Source organism: Periplaneta americana, chromosome 5 (genome assembly GCF_040183065.1).
Source record: "Periplaneta americana isolate PAMFEO1 chromosome 5, P.americana_PAMFEO1_priV1, whole genome shotgun sequence".
Classification (NCBI taxonomy): domain Eukaryota; kingdom Metazoa; phylum Arthropoda; class Insecta; order Blattodea; family Blattidae; genus Periplaneta; species Periplaneta americana.
This window is the reverse complement of record NC_091121.1, coordinates 18,916,683-18,936,964: the sequence shown is the minus strand read 5'-3', so window position 1 is coordinate 18,936,964 and position 20,282 is coordinate 18,916,683. Positions and strand designations below refer to the sequence as shown.

General features: G+C 36.2%; 1 protein-coding gene across 1 annotated transcript in view; it reads left to right on the top strand.

Moving 5' to 3' along the window:
• Positions 1–20,282, top strand: part of LOC138699506 (uncharacterized) — a 539,758-nt gene that overhangs the window by 506,011 nt on the left and 13,465 nt on the right. Inside the window, exon 5 of the mRNA XM_069825447.1 lies at positions 15,993–16,251. Within this exon, the coding sequence (XP_069681548.1) occupies positions 15,993–16,251 (259 nt within the window). The remainder of the gene's footprint in view (positions 1–15,992; positions 16,252–20,282) is intronic.

The following is a 20,282-nucleotide window of genomic DNA, read 5'->3' as shown; positions in this document are numbered from 1 at the left end:
TACGAAAAAAAAAAAAACAAACAAAATATTTATTTCGTAGTTACGGTTTTCTCCTGTGAAATATGGACTCAAATTGTGATTTATTAAAGATATGACTTGCGCCATTGACGCACGTGACGTGAGCAAATCTGAAATTTGATACAATATATCTTACTATTATCACATGAACAACTACTTTGTGAATGTAATAGTGTATCTCGTCTGTGGAACATACCCATAATTGTTTTCAAGAAAATTTTTCATTACCATTGTAATGACAGCTAGGAAGTTATATTGTAATTCTGATGTTGAACTTGGACTGTAACGCAACCGAATGCATAGCAGCACGAGACGTCAACATTTAACGAAGAATAATTCGGGAATCATAAACGTGTTACACACTCCTGTTTGCACGATTAGTTAGTAATAGATGAGTTTACATTTTTGGAATAATGCATAATATTAACATTACGTAAATAACACAACAACTATTTTTAACAAAATAATATGCCCTCAATCAGGGTGAACATAAAGATCCAGAATAAAAGCACTACAGAATAATTTAGAAAGACAAAAAGATTAAATACAGGAATTGTTTAGTAAAAAAATCCAGAGAAATGCAAACCAAATAGAATCATCAATGGCCAAAATATAAATGGTAATGTAATATTTGGATTGAATCCTTAAGAATACTCAGTAATCTTTTTTGAATTTCAAAAAATTGGAGACCGAGTGCTTTTAAAATATTACATGCGAATTTAGGAAGTGTGCCACGTGCACCAAACAGAAGACCAGAAACACTCCACTGACTAGTGGGAATGTTATATTTCTCACTTAGGTAAGGGATGCAGGACTCATAAATGGATTTCTTCTCCTCATCAACGTGTTGTGCCTCCAGAGCATCCCTCTCAAACCGGATTGTAGGATCAAGAACTATTCCCTTAGATTGAGTCCTGTGGATGGCTACAATATCTGCTCTTCTGTTCGAATCTAAGGATGAAACGCAGTTGATTTCCTCGTGTACCTCCCATCCACGACGCTTCAGGACATCAGCAATACCGGTCCTGGCCTTATGGTGTCGATTGTTGCGCAGCAGCTCCGTTTTTCGACAGAACCCCAACACGTGACCAAGAGTTTCCGTCTCGTTGCAGCCAGGATGGTGACAACGGGTTGTGTTGAAACTTCTGCCGGACACAGATCTAACCGCAGATAGTTTGCTGGACATATAATAACAAAATAGCCCACTTTGTTCAGAATCTAAAATATCAACATAAATTAACAATATTCAAAATATTCACAACTCTACACAGCTTCACAGAATGATACTATGCGTTGTTTATGTGAACATACTGCGTATCATCTGTAGCGAGCGGCAACAGGGCGAGGCGCGGATGACATCTATACTCCTCGCTGTACTCAACTGAACTCTACTGCTTTGGTACGAACTTCCTACCTATGGTTATGAGGTTCAACCCTGTCTTCGGTCAGTTGACTAAACAAAAGAAAACTGTTTGGAAAATAATGCATCTATGTACGTACATCAACTGCAAATGTCCTCAATGCTAAAGGAATGCAGGGTTGTAAATAACCCGTTAGTTATTTAATAATCATTTATTTTTATTAACAATAAGCTAGGTTAAAATATATTGTAATGCCTCTGGCAAGTTGTGGTACGAAGAGGATATGAAAGCTATAAAGTTAACCACACCAAAATTCCTTGTTACTTTTTCTTTATCCTATCCCACCTTTGAATTATGTGATGAATATAAACAATTTCATGCCTGTTATAATTTCCTATCCTGTTCGGAGAGATGAGATGTTATAGACAATTATTTACGAAGAAATTTCTGCCTGCATGCTGTTATATAGTCCCCGATCTGCAGACAGAGGGCGAGAGGAGGATTTTCTGACTCTTCCGCCATATCGGCAACGTCACAGTGGTCTCATCCCACCCTCTCGCTTCAATGACCCTTACCTGCCTTAGAGTCATCGTAAGCAGCTCAGTTGTGCTGCCATCTAGCTCCGAATCGGATTAGAGACTTTTCTAAACGTCCATCGACGTGAGAAGCTTATAGCCGTTTCATCCATCTCTTTTATCACGAAGTGGGAATTCAGACCGCACGGACGGTGCTCAAACAAGAGTACGAATCGTGCGTTACACTGGTTCTTTTATCTGAACACCTCCGTAAAGTGGCACGCTAGATGCTGAAATAGGATTCTGCTTCGCTCAGTATTGTTCTATGATGCATAATTTATTATCAGAAGAAGAGAAACGAAAGTGTGTTAGAGGTTGGAAGAAGCGAAGAGGACGTGTTTAGGGACTCTGGCACCTAGTGAAGTCAAAAACTTGCCAAACTCATTTTTACAATACTAATTTTAAGTAGATTTTGACCATTTGTGGGATAACAGTGGTCTTAAACACAACGTTAGTGCGACCGTTAATGGAATACGGAACTACATGTTGGGATCCCTATAGAATATATAAGATAGGCTAAATTCCTTAGAAAGAATCTAGTATAGGGCAGCTAACTTTGTTAAAGGTAAAAGAGAAGATGGAAACGATACGATAGAAGAACTTAAATGGGAAACTTTGGAAAACAGACGTAGGAAAACTAGAATAACATCATTGTATAGAGCACATCTAGGTCAGAAAGCATGGATAGACATAACGGCTCGGTTAGAAAAGCCAACGTACTATGGTACGAATGATCATGATTTTAAAATCAAATGTAGGAAACAGAAAACGAATGTAGGTAAATTCTCATTTTTAAATAGAACTATAAATGATTGGAATGACCTACCTGCAGCGGTCTTTGAGGGCTGTCCTTCCTTAAGGAGATTCAAGAATAACTTAAAAAATTGTGTATAGAGTGCAAATTAAAATTAAGGTGACATTCAACATTTAATTTTTTAAGGTGACATGTATTTATTTAGCCTGACGAGTTACTTCCTTGGTTTGAATTGTAAATTATTTAAAAATAGCGTGTAAGAGGGCCTTAGACTAGAAATGTTTAGTTTAAATATAGTTCTGTTTATAAGTATGCATAAGGGTGTAATTATTTGACTTATTTGAATTGTTTTATCAGTGAAGCGAGGTGAGTCAGTGAAGTTATGGTTTTACAGTGCAGTGAATAGTTCCGATCAGTGATAATTTATAGCGTCAATGAAATGTGTTCTATAGTGTCAGTGAAATGTGTCCTAATGTGTCAGTGAAATGCGTTATAGTGCCACTACAGTGAGTGAGAGGGAGTAAAGTGAAAGACTATTGAAACTTATACATATTGTAAAATTAGGTATTTTATTTATGTTTTATTATTAATTGTAATTATTGTGTTAAATTGTATTGTGTATTCTTATTGTATTGTGTATGTAATTGTATTGTGTATTGTATAATAGTATTGTGTATTGTAAATTTTATTGTGTATTGTTTATGATTTTATTGTGTATTGTTTATGATTTTATTGTGTATTGTTTATCATTTTATTTTGTATTGTTTATATTGTGTATACCACTGCCACCGGGTGCTTGCCCACTTGCAGTGTAAATAAATACATACAACACAAAACACCTTAACGTACATATCCTTATATTAAAATGTTCCCACGTTTTTTTCCTTTTTCTATCTATCTATACAGGATGATTCACGACTAGTACCCGCGCTTTAGGAATCAGTTCTACAGGTCGTTTTGATCATAAAATATCATATGAACATGTGTCCGATTATAATTAGTTTGAAAGTTATTCGTAAAATCCAAACGTCATACTGTGAATCAGGATTTGGAGTTGCTTGCATCGTAATAAAAACATTGAAACGTAAACTAAATGGAGAGTTGCGCTGTGACGTGAAGTACGAGGGTGAAGGGGAATGTAGAGCTGGTAATTTTCAGCTACGCTTCTTAGGGATAGCCATGCTAAGCGCCATTCACATCCGTCCGATCAAGTGCATTGAAGTTTGAGGGGAATCTGTGAAAATCTGCTTCCAAACTGAGGTATATTAATTTTATGATTAATAAAGTATTTTGAATTAATATTTCTGTGTATTTAAGTGAGTAACTCTTAGTTTTGTTCAAAACCACTGCTACGTTTGTGGGATTCTATCCTTAGCGGTTCTACGCTATTAGCAACATACCCTTTTGTTTCTACTTCATTCTGTAAACATAAATACAATGCATTGAGAAAGAAGCTGTACAATACATCTGCACATACATTTACTACAATTTAATGTCAATAAAAACAACAAAATAGACATTCTTAGCGCAGGCTTCCGGTGGATGATCAGCGAACTAATGTTTTTCGTATTCATAAACCAGTGCTAGCGATATGAATTGATATGAATCCTGTACAAGTAACCAGTCGATAGCCGGGGCTAGTTTAGCACGCTCTTAGCGCGGGCTAGCGAAATGTCCAGCAGCACCCTAAAAGTTTTGGAGTGAGGTTGACGTCATACTTTCGCCTTCAACTGAGTTTCGCATGCCTGTACCTATTGTCATCCTCTGAGGAGTTTAGTGCTGAGAGGAATGCGGTTCCGACTAGTCTAGCGCGGTACTGGAGTGGGAGGGGACAGTGACAGCGGCAGTCTGGAAGGAAGTACAATCATACTGGAAACATTCGCCCAATTTACGAGAGCAGTATACCTATTAGTTTTCTAAAGTATTTTTGGCGAGATAGAGATACAGTATTGTAGAAAATTTTATTATTTATTTATATATGTATATATTTATTTTTTATTTATTCTGGTGAAGTTAAGGCCATCACACCACCAGATATACAAATACAATAAAATAAATAAAAAGAAAAACTCATAATACAACTAGGCCTACAATAATATAAATGAAAAGAAGAATCTTACTATAAAATGTAGTGATTAGTAGAATTGAATTAAATTAGTAAAGTAATCAATTTAAATATACTGTACTGCCGAACTCACTTGAGAAATAAAACTGCTTGATTTGTATTTTAAGATATTACCATCAAATGATTTTCGCATGACATTATAGGAATCTGTTTTTCACGATACCAATCAGACATATTCTAAAATTCCAATAGAATAAAACCAAAAACTTTTACGCAGCATGTTTCTTTAAAAATGACTTGTAACGGTGAAACATGAGTAATAAATTCATATAATATTAAAATAGCTAACTTCAGGGAGACTTTTGAGCAAAAATTGCAACAATATATTTAATATATTAATAACAAAATCATATAGACCTAGGTAAACAATATGTATATGAAATATTCACACACTACTACAAACTGAAGACTGCATATTTTTGGACGATTAATACATCCCACTCCGCTCGGCTCGACTTGACTGTAGCAAGAAAAGAATTTACCTGCAACCCCCCCCCCCCCCCGCACCGATGGCAAGAATACCTCAAGGCTAATTCACACGGGGATAGTTTACAGGAGTCAAGTGCTTGGAGCAAGTCGACTTTCCTTCAACTTTCCCCGTGTGATATGGTCGAGACAGTCAAGTTGTGACTTGGCGGTCAAGCAGAGTTTGAGTTGACGACCCGTCAACTTTTGTGTTCACTTTCCCGTCACGTGACCAACTTGACTCCACCACTTCCCGCGTGTGAATGCGAACTTGTGGCAAATTGGCAAGTAGAAAGTTTGTAGTTTTAGGCCTATTGTCGAAGTAAATTAGTAATGAGCGGCTCTAAGTGGAATTCCAACGATATCATTAAGTTTTTGGAAGTGTGTGAGAAGTATGGAATATACGTGACAAAGAATACCTCAATAAAAACAAGCGGGAATTATTATTCCAGAAACTAGTCAGTGAACTCATGGAACAAGGTCTCGAAAACATAGACGTAGAAGTGGTTCGAAAAAGTTAAAAACCCTTAAAACAGGACTCATTCTGAGATGTTTCCTGTATTCTGCAGGACCTTCTTCAGCAAATTCTTTCAACAAGGTATTAGATGCACCGTGCATAATTCTTCTACGAATCCATTTCTTAACCCATGTTCGCTTTTCCTTTTTTTCAAGAATATTTTGTAATTCATACAATAACAAGGCGCCAGTCAGCTGCACACATGCTTGAATATGTGCTGGTGGCATCTTCAGTTTCACCAAACTAAAAATGTCAGTTCACTATTGATTTTTATTAACTATAACAGAATACAAGAATTCAAACAATACTACGAATACAACACATTCAGCGCGCGCTTTTTTTCAAGCATGGTTTCAAGTTTAGTGTCTCCGTGTGATCACAAATACAGCATCAAGCTTCAAGCACTTGACTCCTATAAACTATCCCCGTGTTACTCGGGTTTCAGGTCCCAGCACTAAACTCGTCGGAGGAAGACAGTACCAATGTATCCCTGATAAAGCTCGGAATTTTTCTGGCTGTGTTCATTGTTCAGAGTTACTGGCAGATGGCTTTATTGCCAAATTGGCGAACTGTAGACACAAACAACATCCTGAATAGAGGAAGAAGACACCTGTTCAATTCAGTCCCGTGATGAAACGTAAACATACAAACATGTATTACACGCCTATTTAACGGTCACTACCTTCGACGACGCATAATGTAATAAAACACGGCTCGGAGGCAGACCTGCGTGCGTCTGCATTGGATTAATCCTTAATCCGATGTATCCAGTATCAGATTTCATACAGGATGATTAATGTGCTGTTGCCTGTTTATTTACTGTTTACTTGATTACAAGTTTGAGAGCAGCTGATGTAGTCGACAGGAGCTTTCGTTGAGAATTGATGTCATTTCGGGGATTATCTAACATGGCGTCGATCCCGAGAAGTGATTTATCGTTGCTCAGCGCTCCCACGGGGAACTTGGAAGGAAGTTTGCGGCAGAGTAATTCCTAATCAATTCCAATACAATGTAGCGAAGGGTGGCCAGATCGCTTGTTCTTTAGGGACACAAATGATCCATAATCTTTGTGAAAGTCGCTAAATTGTCGGGTTTCTGTCCCACATATTTAAAATAGGCTATATTTCATTACTACCGGTACCATAATAATTGGCAACAGTAATAATCACTAATTATTCCAGCAATTTTAACATTGTCATTTTGTGAAAATGGAACACGAATCTTCTTCTTATTCTCCTCCTTCTTCTTCTTCTTCTTCTTCTTCACTTCATGGTATAGGCCAGTGATGTCAAAGCAAGCGCATTTTTCTGACCTTGACGTCATGCGCGGGTATTAAGCGCTAGGTATGCTAGGAGGAATAAGCAGCCTGTTGGATTAAGAAAACAGTGGTGCACAAACTTCAAACGGAACGTGAAATTTTATGTCGTTATTTTTATATGGCTTATTTCTGTTTGTTATTTTCTATATTGTCTGTAAAACAAAAGTACTAACATCTATTTCATAGCCTAATATTGCAGATGTGTTTTAAACGTTAAGAACATAATAAAGAGTAAAGAAGGAATATTCACACAAATTCCATAATAACTACAACTATACTGTACTAAGTGAATTAACCACACCATTCATAAAGAAAGTGTTATCCCAAAGAAAGACACTGAATATGACATGATACGTTGAAATTGATACTGATGGTATCTTTAGCCTTATAAAAGTAATCAAAACAATATTATAGTACAAAGCAAAGTTGCCTAGGTATATGTTTTAACTGTAACTAATATTACATAATAAAACTCTTATCGCATTATGCTTTTAGGTGATATTGGTGCGCAACTTTCTGTTATCAGAATACTAAATTATCTCGAAATCTGCTGAAGCTATAGAGCTGACGTTTTACCAACATATACAGTATGCACATACATTTTGTTTGTGATGTAACAATATTTGCTTTGTTAATTCATTTCCTTACAAACATTTTCCATGCGAATATTTTCAAACATTTTAATACACTATCTTCATAATACGTATTTACGATATATTAGATTTACGAAAACACTGTTTTAGTACCTATAAGGCTACTAATCAAACATATCTGAAAATTTCACTTTTCTGTAAAAAAGTTGAGAATATATTCCTTTTGAATAAAAAAGCAAACTTGTGTAAAATGAGCATTAAATTTAAAACTTACATTCTTATAATGCCCTTATACTTCTCAGACAAATCTAAAAATTAACATGGATACAATTTTAATAAGTTCTCTTCCCTTTATCCATTGAATCAGTGCTGGTCACCCCTGTATATAGCTCGACCAAGCGGCATATACCACCTCTTTCGTCTGTCTCTTTCCTTTCCGCTGTAAAGCGCTCAGGCTCTCCTGGGCTCTAAAGCGCGCTTGCTCCTGTGGGCATCAGTTGGCATCACTGGTATAGGCAATCAAATGCCTGTTCCGTCTTCGAAGTCCTCCAGCCATCGTTTCTTAGGTCTGCTCACCGATCTTCTTCCTTTAGGATGATATTGCATTATTTGTTTAGTAAGTCTGGTATCTGGCATTCTATCGACATGTTCTTTCCAATTTTCTTTAAAATCTTTTAATCTTTCATTTATATTAAACATTTCTAACTCTTATCTTATGCTTTCATTTGTTATTAATTCTCTCTTCGTACATCCCTTCACATTTCTTATAAATTTCATTTCTGTCGTCTGTATTTTACTTTGTTGCTTCTTGGTTAATGTCCAAGTCTCACTTGCGTATGCCAGCGTAGGTACAGCCATGACTTTATAAAACTTTAATTTTGTTTCTTTACGTATTTTGTTTCTAAATGTTCTATTAATTGTACCACATAGTCTTTGAAAATTACATATTTTATTGTCCACGTCATATTCTTTGTCAAAGCCAACATCACTTCCCAAATAATTAAAATGGCTTACCTGTTCTATGCAGCAGTTATTTATAGCTATTTTTGTTCTAATCGGGTCCTTCCCTATGAATGCTATTACCTTTGTGTTTATTAGAGAAATTTTCATATTATATTGTTCACCAATTTAATTAAGTTTGAAAATAGATCTTTGTAAGGCAGACTCACTATTCTGAATAACAACTAAATCATCGGCAAATAATAGTATATTTAGAAAGTTATTCTTTGAAATTTGAAAATCTACATTCACGAATCTTCTCTCTGAAAAATAGAACGGATAATAAATTGGTCAGGGTGTGTGTGAAAAAGCTAGAGAAATTATTCAGTCGAATATAACATCTTATATTTGAAATATAAGAATATTTTAAGACGTTTATATTACTCGATGTAGCGGTTTTATTTTTACACCATATCATGACATGAGTATAATACAACATTGCTTTTCTTTGTTCGCTTTAACACTTATATTATTTATTTATCTAAACGATAACAACCCCCTGTATTAACAGGCTGCCACAAAGACAGAGAATATTGTACAATAAGCGGTTGAAAGTATAAATAACATACATATGTTTAAGTTTAACGGAGTCACACAACAATGACAAGAAATGATTGAATAAATAATTAGGTACTAATTAATTTGAAGATCACTGTTGACCATAGAGATGGTTTCGGAGTAGAAATATGGATCCTCTCAGAGGTGCAAGAACGATGTCATCAATTGCCTTCCTCTGTAGGCCGAAGCGTTGCCAGGTCTGGAAGAAGAAACCGGGAATAGTTCCGCGCGCTCCAACCATAAGGCCTATTACTTCAATTTGTTGTAGACCATATTTGTCCATGAAATATGGAACGGTACGTACATAGATGTCTTTTTTCCCTATTTACATATTTAATTATTAAAATTTTAACCCTTAAATTTGCAAAACTTCATTTCTCACAGTAGTTTATTAAACCGTGTCGGACTGTAAAGAAAACAACTATCGCAATGTCATTCTAACCTATCTGATGATATTCCCCCCCCCCTTCTTAACTGTAAATGAGCACAAACGCTACTTAGGTGTAAATTTTTCTGACATTTTGCATATTCGATTCCCTAACCGTTTTCAAATGTATAACATTTTACCTTTTAGGTGTGTTTCCAAATTGTATGTAATACTCTTTGTCAAATCTGGCAACCTTTTCATAAGGGAAGCTAAATTTAATTAATTATATGTTGTGTAATACAGGGTGTCCGGGACAAAATTTACCAATAAGAAAGTTTAATAACTCACCAAATAATTGATGGATGAAAATGCTGTTTGCGGGAATTGACAAAGGGACTTCCAAAGTTTCGAATGACCACTAACAAAACTTCTATGTGTGCACCTCTTGTAGCACGACAGATGTCCAGGCGATATTCAAGTTCTTGCCATGTGTTTCCTAACATCTCTGGAGTGACAGTTGTACAAGCAGCGACAATTCTCCGACGCAGATCCTCCAAATCTGCCACTACAGTCTCGTACACAATGTTTTTTATGTATCCCCAAAAAAAGAAGTCCAGTGGGGTTAGGTCTGGGGATCTGGGAGGCCATGCTGTAGGTCCACCTCGACCAATACATCGCTGAGGAAAGCATTCATTCAAGTGATCTGTAACATGTAATGCATAATGAGGCGGAGCTCCGTCTTGTTGGAAAACATATCCCTGTGGAATTTGAGGAATGGCGTAATTTTGCAGCATATCAAGATACACATTTCCATTGATAGTGTTTTCCACATAAAGAACGGTCCAATCACAGTTTCATGTGTAAGTCCGCACCAAACATTAATCTTAGGGCTGTCTCTTTCCAATTCCCTCACTACATGCGGATTTTCTGATCCCCCAGATGCGACAATTATGCCTGTTGACGATCCCGGTCTCAAGAAGCTTTCTATGCCAAGTTGTTATTGTGTGCCTATCTGGTGGTTGCTTCTCAGGCCACTGTTGTCTAAATCTTCTCTCCACTATCTTCGGATACTTGAATTCGGCAAGCCAATAGCAGCTTTGAACTTTTTGTTGCACTGTGAACGCCATTTTAATTACAGCTATTTCAACAACAATGACCAAATGTTGCCAACATCACACCTGAAACTTAAAATGTTCCTCTTTCATTTGCCGCAAATTTCATTTTCCTATCTCCATTATTACGCGAGTTATTAAACTTTCTTATTGGTAAATTTTGTCCCGGAGTGTACGAGTATTATAATATTGTGAAATTTTGATATATCTTCCATTTTTTTCTATTATTCTGTTAAAATTATGACATATAGCCTATTAACCTGTTGTATCCTATAGAATACTCTGCCAATTTAAAGGTTAAACACAATTCATGAAACCGTCCCATACAACATAAAAATGAAGTTCTCCGTACAATGACACACATATTAGTTAATATACGAATGAACAATTACAACTACATTCAAGAACTAAATATAATAAAATACATAGCACAAGACAACCGATACAACCTTAATATAATAGACACGCTAATAAAAAGGGTAAAACAAAAACAAAAAGATAACAAACCAACACAAGCAACACACGATAAAAAATACATAACATTAATATATCATAATACTTACTTACTAACAAATGGCTTTTAAGGAACCCGAAGGTTCATTGCCGCCCTCACATAAGCCCTCCATCGGTCCCTATCCTGTGCAAGATTAATCCAGTCTCTATCATCACACCCCACATCCCTCAAATCCATTTTAATATTATCCTCCCATCTATGTCTCGGCCTCCCTAAAGGTCTTTTTCTCTCCGGTCTCCCAACTAACACTCTGTATGCATTTCTGGATTCGCCCATACGTGCTACATGTCCTGCCCATCTCAAACGTCTGGATTTTAAGTTCCTAATTATGTCAGGTGAAGAATACAATGCGTGCAGTTCTGTGTTGTGTAACTTTCTCCATTCTCCTGTAACTTCATCCCGCTTAGCCCGAAATATTTTCCTAAGCACCTTATTCTCAAACACCCTTAACCTATGTTCCTCTCTCAGAGTGAGAGTCCAAGTTTCACAAGCATACAGAAGAACCGGTAATATAACTGTTTTATAAATTCTAACTTTCAGATTTTTGGACAGCAGACTGGATGATAAGAGCTTCTCAACCGAATAATAACACGCATTTCCCATATTTATTCTGCGTTTAATTTCCATAATACCAAGGCATAATTATAAAATTGCAGCTTCATTCAGAAAACTAAAATACAAGATAGCATATAAAACAAATAACACAATACAGAAATCTCTAAATAAACACATCAGACAAACAAGTACAATTTAACTAGAGTTTACAAATAAAAATGCAATAGCTGTTCAGGCTTTTACATAGAACAGACTGGATACAATGAGAACATTAAAGCAATAACTAACCATACATCACACCAAAATAATTACGCAGAACATGTTACTAACATATTACTCTGCCTATGACACTCACTGTAGACCATTATTTATGCAAGAAAAATTTTAACTGTCATGTCTAATAAAAATTAAGGAAAACCTTAATACTCATCACCCCAAAACAGAAGTTCACCACTATAATGCAAGGTACAGTTACTGTCTTTCAGAACCTAGAGTTAGATTATGTAAGTCCAAAAATGGTTCAAATCTATTGCTATAACATTGTTTAATAACTTACCACAAAAGGCACATGATGCAAGTTAATGTCTATACAATTTAAATCTGTTTTGCATAACTCAGGGCCGGGCATGAGAGAGGCTCTATTTAGTCGGCCAGAGCTGCTCTCGCTCCGCAAGGCACTTCAATTCCAAGCCGGAGCAGAACGCTCACGCAGTGGCGGACTCGCATTACAGCTGTCTTCCCTGCATTAATGTAACAAGAGCCACGGTTGTTCTATTCATTCAGGCTGTCAGTACATAATAGTTTATAAGGATATTACATCAATCCGTTGTACAGTACAGAATTTATAACACTCTTATTAATTTAATGAAATAAACTTCGCTCTATGCACACACACAAATCATTACGCTTATTTACATAACCCATACGCACATACTGCAATCTCCACACCACGGTTCTACGAGAAGGCGTATGGCTTCCACTTCCCCTACTTGCTGTTGACAGAGTTCATCTGCCAATATAATTAAACATCGCTTGATGAATTTACCTTCGTTGAATGTTTTCAATTACTTTGCAATTTTTAATGGCAAATTTTGTAGCTAATTCTCATAACCGATTCACTAAGTGCATTATTTTTATCCTGTTAATACATACTATATAATATAATATAGTATAATATAATATAATATAGTATAATATAATATAATATAGTATAATATAATATAATATAATATAATATAATATAATATAATATAATATAATATAATATAATATAATATAATATAATACATGACCATAAATTAATACAACTTAAAGAAAATGTTTCTCAGGTACATTATATTAGAGTATCTATTTGATATTTATATTGAATTATAAGTTATTATAGTACAATTAGTAATACATATATATCATATTATATATCATAAACTGTATTATACTATACTATGATATATCATAATACTTGTATAATTTAAAATTATATATTACTAAGTGTATAATAACTTATAATGCAATGTAAATATCAAATAGATACTCTGATATAATGTACCTGAGAAACATTTTCTTTAAGTTGTATTAATTTATGGTGTTCATTACCAACATATTTTTCATATTCAGTAATATGTTGTAAAGATTAATGTCGTTGGATATTGAACTTCTTAATCAGTTGGAGTGTTTTATGCCAAATCAACACTTTGCTAATCCACTGCTCTCTACCAAAAAGAACTCCTCCTCCCATTATACATTAAAAGCATTGGGAATAGCGGGACGCTTTAGTGTATGAGCGGAAGCTCCGTCTTCAAAGTTCACCATCATACTGCAGAGTCACCACTGCACCGACACTAAATGACGTGCAGTGTGCTTACGTCACAGCGCTCGCAAGACCCGCTCTTTAAAGCACACAGCGCTCATTTCTCAGAATCACGTAATGTGCCCAGCCCTGGCATAACTGGTTAATCAACCATCCATTCTATAGTATTAGTAAATTTCTTGACACCAAGGTAAATATAGGCCTATTCTAAATTGCTAAGCTGCATTGCTCTGTATTATTATGATTATTATTAGTATTGTTATTGTTATTATTGCAGGTATTATTTCATTATTATTGTTTGTGTTCATCTGTTTTTAAATGTATGTCAAATATTATTTTATATCTTTTGCAATTTACTAGGCTACATTTTAGATCTACTGCAAGAAACTGTTGCCCAGATATTAATAAACGAATGATTGATTGATTGATTGATTGATTGAAATAGTCACGATTACAATAACATAGAAACAGATAATATGGAAATACTACTCATCACACAGTTAAACATATTAAAACAATACGAAATATACAAGCACACAATAACATACCGACAGCATATACAGGGACGTCACTTTATTTTTACCAACATTTTTAACATTAACCTGGCTATACTCGGAAACACTGTTGCCCCCTTCCATTACAGGAGTTTGATGTTACTAGTGCAATATGTAAACAAATCATTTTACTAGCTATACGAGGTGAGAAAAGTAGTGTATCCATTTATGTTGTAGGGAAATACGATATTACGATTTTCAGTTTGATCATCACTTTTATGGAATTTATCAAAATACAGTAGAGTAGTAACATTTTTTTCAAAAACTCAACTTTTCAGACGGCTATGTTCGTTATGTAATGTCTACTTTATTTAGCATATTAATTATTGGTGTTAACATACAATATAGAGAGTGCATTTAAATTGAGGGGGTTATAAGTAAAGGGATGTAAGTGCACTTAAGTTACTTTTGAGAAAATGGGGTTTAAATATTTAAGCTTTCGTAAAATCGGCGAAATTTTTATTAAAATTTTTGGTAATTCAATTTTTTTATTAATATAAGATATTATATATATATATATATATATATATATATATATATAAATTATTTAATGTGTGATAAGATTAAAATATCCCTTTGCCACTAAAATTTTAGATACTTTAGCTTACACTGGATGCACTTAACTCATGTTATTACAAATGTCACTAGCATTCCTTTGCTTCTAGCCACCTCAATTCAAAATAAGCTAATCAGAATTTTTAAACAAGTTGCTGAAAATGGTTGCCGTTCATTACAATGCAGGCTTCAATTCTTTACGCATATTATTAAAAACATTTTGAAGCATAGTCTCTGAAATTAATTTATCGTTTCTCGAATATAATTTTTTAGTACGATATTATTAATATAGGTTCTTTCTTCTATAGAAAACGCAACCATATTTCTGAAACACACTATACACTGCAGTGTTTACTTCACTGCTTGAAGACTATTAATGCAACAGCGGCCGTAAGTTTGTGTGTCTGACGGGAGCAAGGACATTAGTGAAGGGGTGGGAGTGAAGTACATTCAGAAATGCAGGTACAATAAAAATGCAAGTAAAAATAAAATGATGTCCCTGTACTTAATACATAATTACAATTCAGTGCACATACATTATTCGATCTCTTAATATACGACAAACAGCCACCGACGTAGATAGTCGGGTAAGGCGCTTGCCTGCCGATCCGGAGTGCGCTCGGGAGCGGGTTCGATTCCCACTTGGCCTGATTACCCCAACCGTAAGACAAATGTCAGACAATCTATGGCGAATCCTCGGCCTCATCTCACCAAATATCATCTCGCTATCACTAATTCCATCGACGCTAAATAACCTCGTCGTTAAATAACCAAGTAAAACAAAATCAAAAACATAACAAACAATCAAACTTTCCCCACCATAAGAGCAGCACATCCTCATCACAGACAAAAGCAATCGTCGGAAATCAAGACCTGCTGGAGCCGCACTCATCTCGCCAAATATCATCTCAGGTAATCTATGGCGAAGTCTTGAAGATAGAAGGGATTTTCGATACTGATATAGGAAGGGTTTGCGGCCTATCAGGCTACTTGTCTGAGGATGGAACCTGGTTCTGTCAAGGCTGAGGTAGGATCGCCTACCTGTCACGAATGCCTCCGAGGCCACCTATCGGAGTTAGAAAATCGTCTCATATAATATAGGATGCAAAATGACTAAAGTGTACGCTCAAGTGGAACTAACTGTCCCTCGAAATGTCAAGCCAAACAAGTCACGAACTATTTTTAATGTCTGATCATCTATTAGTATAATTTGTTCACTTCAATTTTGTACCTGTGTGGTTTCAGGACGATTCGCGGGTGTGGGAGTACCGCGAGGGGCCTGACGAGACGGATTCACAGGGGCTCCACACGAAGACGGTTGGGCTGCATTTTCGGATACAGAGCTCACACTTCAGCAACAACGGAGGTGGCCTAACCCCCAGGATGGAGATCCGCTGCACGTCCACAGTAGGAGGAGTGAGTCGCCACAAGACAGTGTTCCCCGTTCTGGCGAGAGCTCTCACGTCCAACAAGCTGGCCCAGGAGAGATACAAGAACTCGGCAGGTAAGAACTCCTGCGATCATTAGTAACTTTGTAATTTATTTTCACCATAAAATGTTCAACAACAACCAATTTCCATGCCAGAGGATGCACCTACAGAGCACAAATGTTTCAATGAATGCACTTAGAATTTCCTGATGACTACTGAATGCAATTATTGAAATAACATATCATTTCTTGGAATATTTCACCATAAATTATATGTCCACACCTGTGGAGTAGCGGTCAGCGCGTCTGGCCGTGAAACCAGGTGGCCCGGGTTCGAATCCCGGTCGGGGCAAGTTTACCTGGTTGAGGGTTTTTCCGGGGTTTTCCCTCAACCCAATACGAGCAAATGCTGGGTAACTTTCGGTGCTGGACCCCGGACTCATTTCACCGTCATTATCACCTTCATTTCATTCAGACGCTAAATAACCTAGATGTTGATACAGCGTCGTAAAATAACCCAATAAAAAACCATACATTATGTTGAATCACATTTACATTACGAAGGTAATTATTTATTGTTGGCGTCCAATCCTTGCGACTCGAATTTCTGAGCCACTTCTTTCTTTTTTTCTGTGTCAGCAGGAAAGCGGTAGAATTTGTAGACTCCATGCCTACTATTATTTGTGCAGCCACGGAATTAAAAAGTGGGCCAAGCCTTGACAGCAGTCCTCTTCTATGTAGGCAACAAGTTTCGCAATGCTATCCAGAAGTAGAATACATTTAGGCGCCATTGTTTACTGCACATGCGTAATGCGCTGTATTTTGAACAGTAAAATTAGGTGGCCCAAATTTTTTATCTGCGTCTGTACAGTTTGGAACCACTCAACCAACTATTGTGTAAAATTAATAATACAATTTAATGTTTAAAACTAAAATGAAGGGTGATTCACTGGGAAAGATAAAAAATTTGGGATGTCAATTCTGAAGTCATTCTGAGCAAAAAAGTTCATATGAATATGGTTACGGAGATATGGTGGCTTTTTGATTTCACAAAAACTTCTGGGTTTCCATTGTACTAACTCGCATTTAAAGACAGCTAACGGACAAATTTAAAGTTTATATTCACTTATGCATACATGCCTAATATTCTAGATGTCAGGGTCGAAGTTTTCGCACTTTTCCAAAGGTACCTTCTTCTGCTTCAATGCACTGTTTCACTCGGGCATGAATCGCGCTTATCGCTCGGGAGATTTGCACGTGGCTGTTCTTTAAGCGCCGTGCAGCATCCAAAATACGGTCCATTAGCGCCTCTCTCGTTTCCACCTTCCTTTGGTATACCAAGTCTTTCATCCAACCCCATAGACAGTAAATACTCTTCGATATGGTACTCTTCTGTTCGGAAAGCGTCGTTCATATTCAGCGACGGCACGCAAGGAACTTCCATCGCACAAACCATAAACATACACACAATATCGGCGTATTCTGCAGTCGAAAATTTATAATGCATCTTGAAAAACACAACTTAACACTTACGATAACTGTACCTGTATAACTACTGTAGTGTTGGTAACTGACTGAACTGCTATGAACTGATAAGCGACAGTGTATTTTTGTTATGCGCGGGTTCTGTGTCATTACATCAGACGAGGGCAGGGGATTGGACATTTGTAATGCCCCATCACACGGTTTGTGAGATGAATGAACTTATCCACATCGTTCACAATGCAGATTTCAATGTTACGTCATTCATTGCGATCCGTGACCTTGTCTCACATCTCACGTCAGCAGCATATAGTAACGTCTGATTCACATTGGGGCGAGACGTTTAAAAAAAAAAATGCATCTAGCTCCGCTATCGTTCGAAAACAGACCTATGTTCATATGAACGTTTTCACTCAAAATGGCCCAAGATATTGTATATGGTACTAAATTTTTTACCTTTCCTCGTGAATCACCCTGTATATATGTCAGACCTTTTACTTTCCGTATTGTTGTTTATACCACACAGACGTCACGTCACGTCACTAGCTTGGGATTCAACATGGCGAATTGGTCTGCTCAGGGAATACAGTGCTTTACTTATCTGCTTTTGAGCTCCTTGAGAGGGAAAGCATAGGTAAAAAAGCAAAGTAGGGACAGTGCCAGTGGAAGGGATGGAGACGTTTAAATAGCGGAGAAACGGTACCCTTCCTCACATGCTGTACTAGCTCTGATTCGAGAGGGGAAACGCGCTCCTACGTCACAGATTGACCAGTTGGAAATGACTGCTGTAGGCTGTAGGGGAGTTCGTGGACGGCTCAAAGGGGAATCTATAGCGGGGGGGCCTTAGTGTATTCACACATTCCGAGTACAATGGACCCACCCAAATTGCTTACGAGCGAGGGCAGTCCCTAGCCCGTTTCCCTACCCTCAAGGAGGACTAATAATTCTTTCTAATCAGTTTTATGTAAATATGGGAGTCCCTCAGGGTTCTGTACTGGGTCCTCTCATATTTTTACTATACATAAATGATTTGACTAATTATATAAAGGAAAGTAAAGGTTTATTATATGCAGATGATACCTCTATTACTGTTTGTTCGGAGTCTTGTATTGATTTGATAAGTAAAGTTGACATAGCTATATCTCAGTTCAAAACGTGGTGTGATTATAACAAACTAATTGTTAATATCAATAAGACTGTATGTTTAAAATTCTGATTCTGATTTTATTGCTAAAAAATTTTGTTCTGCTAATTTTGCTGTTTTGTAACTGAGAGATATACTAAATACCAAAATATTGATTTCAATTTACTACTCACTTGCTTATGCATATCTCAGTTATGCCGTTTTGTTATTGGGTAACTCTACATAAGCTAGTAGGATATTTATTGCACAAAAAAGAATTATACTATCCATTTTTAAATTAAAGAGTTTTGACTCATGCAAAGCTTATTTTAAACAATATAAAATGTTAACATTTCCGTCCATTTATATTTACAAATTGCCTAATTTTCTTGAAACAGAATGAGAATAAATACAATAATAATTTAGGTTATCATAATTATAATACACGAAATGCACATCTCTTTTCAATAAAAAATCATAGACTTGTGAAATATGAAAAATCGCCTGCTTATACTGGTATTACGTTTTTTATTAAATTATCATTGCAGATACAAACTTTACCTTATACAGAAATTAAAGTGAAAGTTAAACAGATTTTAACTGAACAAAGTTTTTATTCAGTAAACGAATTTTTAAATTACAAATTATGACAATATGCAATACTACTTGATTATGTTATTTATTTTAAATGTATTTTAATTTCTAGTGTTTTAAATTTTTTTGTGTTTCTTCTTTATTATATAATTGACGTGTGCATCCATGTATAGTCTATGATCATGTATTGAATAGTCCACACCTATGGAGTAACGGCTAACGCCTCTGGCCGCGAAACTAGGTGGCCCGGGTTCGATTCCCGGTCGGGGCAAGTTACCTGGTTGAGGTTTTTTCCGGGGTTTTCCCTCAACCCGATATGAGTAAATGCTGGGTAACTTTCGGTGCTGGATCCTGGACTAATTTCATCGGCATTATCATTTCATCTCATTCAAACGCTAAATAACCTAAGCTGTTGATAAAGCGTCGTAAAATAACATATTAAAATTAAAAAATGTATTGACTAAACAATCAATCAATCAATTAATCAATCAATTTTCAAGCTACCTTCATTCTGAAGGGGTGTGAAGCTGATGCTACGGTGTCGTGGATTTATGGCACATAAAATAACTCTGCTCCTGATATTCTGCACGTTTTATTTCAATGCTGAATAACCTTTGCAGTCCAAGGCGCCGTTAAATAAAATACTAGGAAGAATCTGATGCGATTCTATAGGATTGTGACATCACTATTGTCCGGTGAGGTTTTTGAACCTCATTAAATGTTACCATTAATCACTTTACTGAAGCTTAATTCAGTTGTACCGCGGCTGACGAAAATTGTGTTCGTGCGACGTGACAACGCCCGTTGATCAAGATAAACTGCATTTTTAAACTCATTTCGATCCCGCAAACGAAGATGTTACCAATCGCTGTTAGGCCCAACGCATTTTAAATAAGAATATACTCCA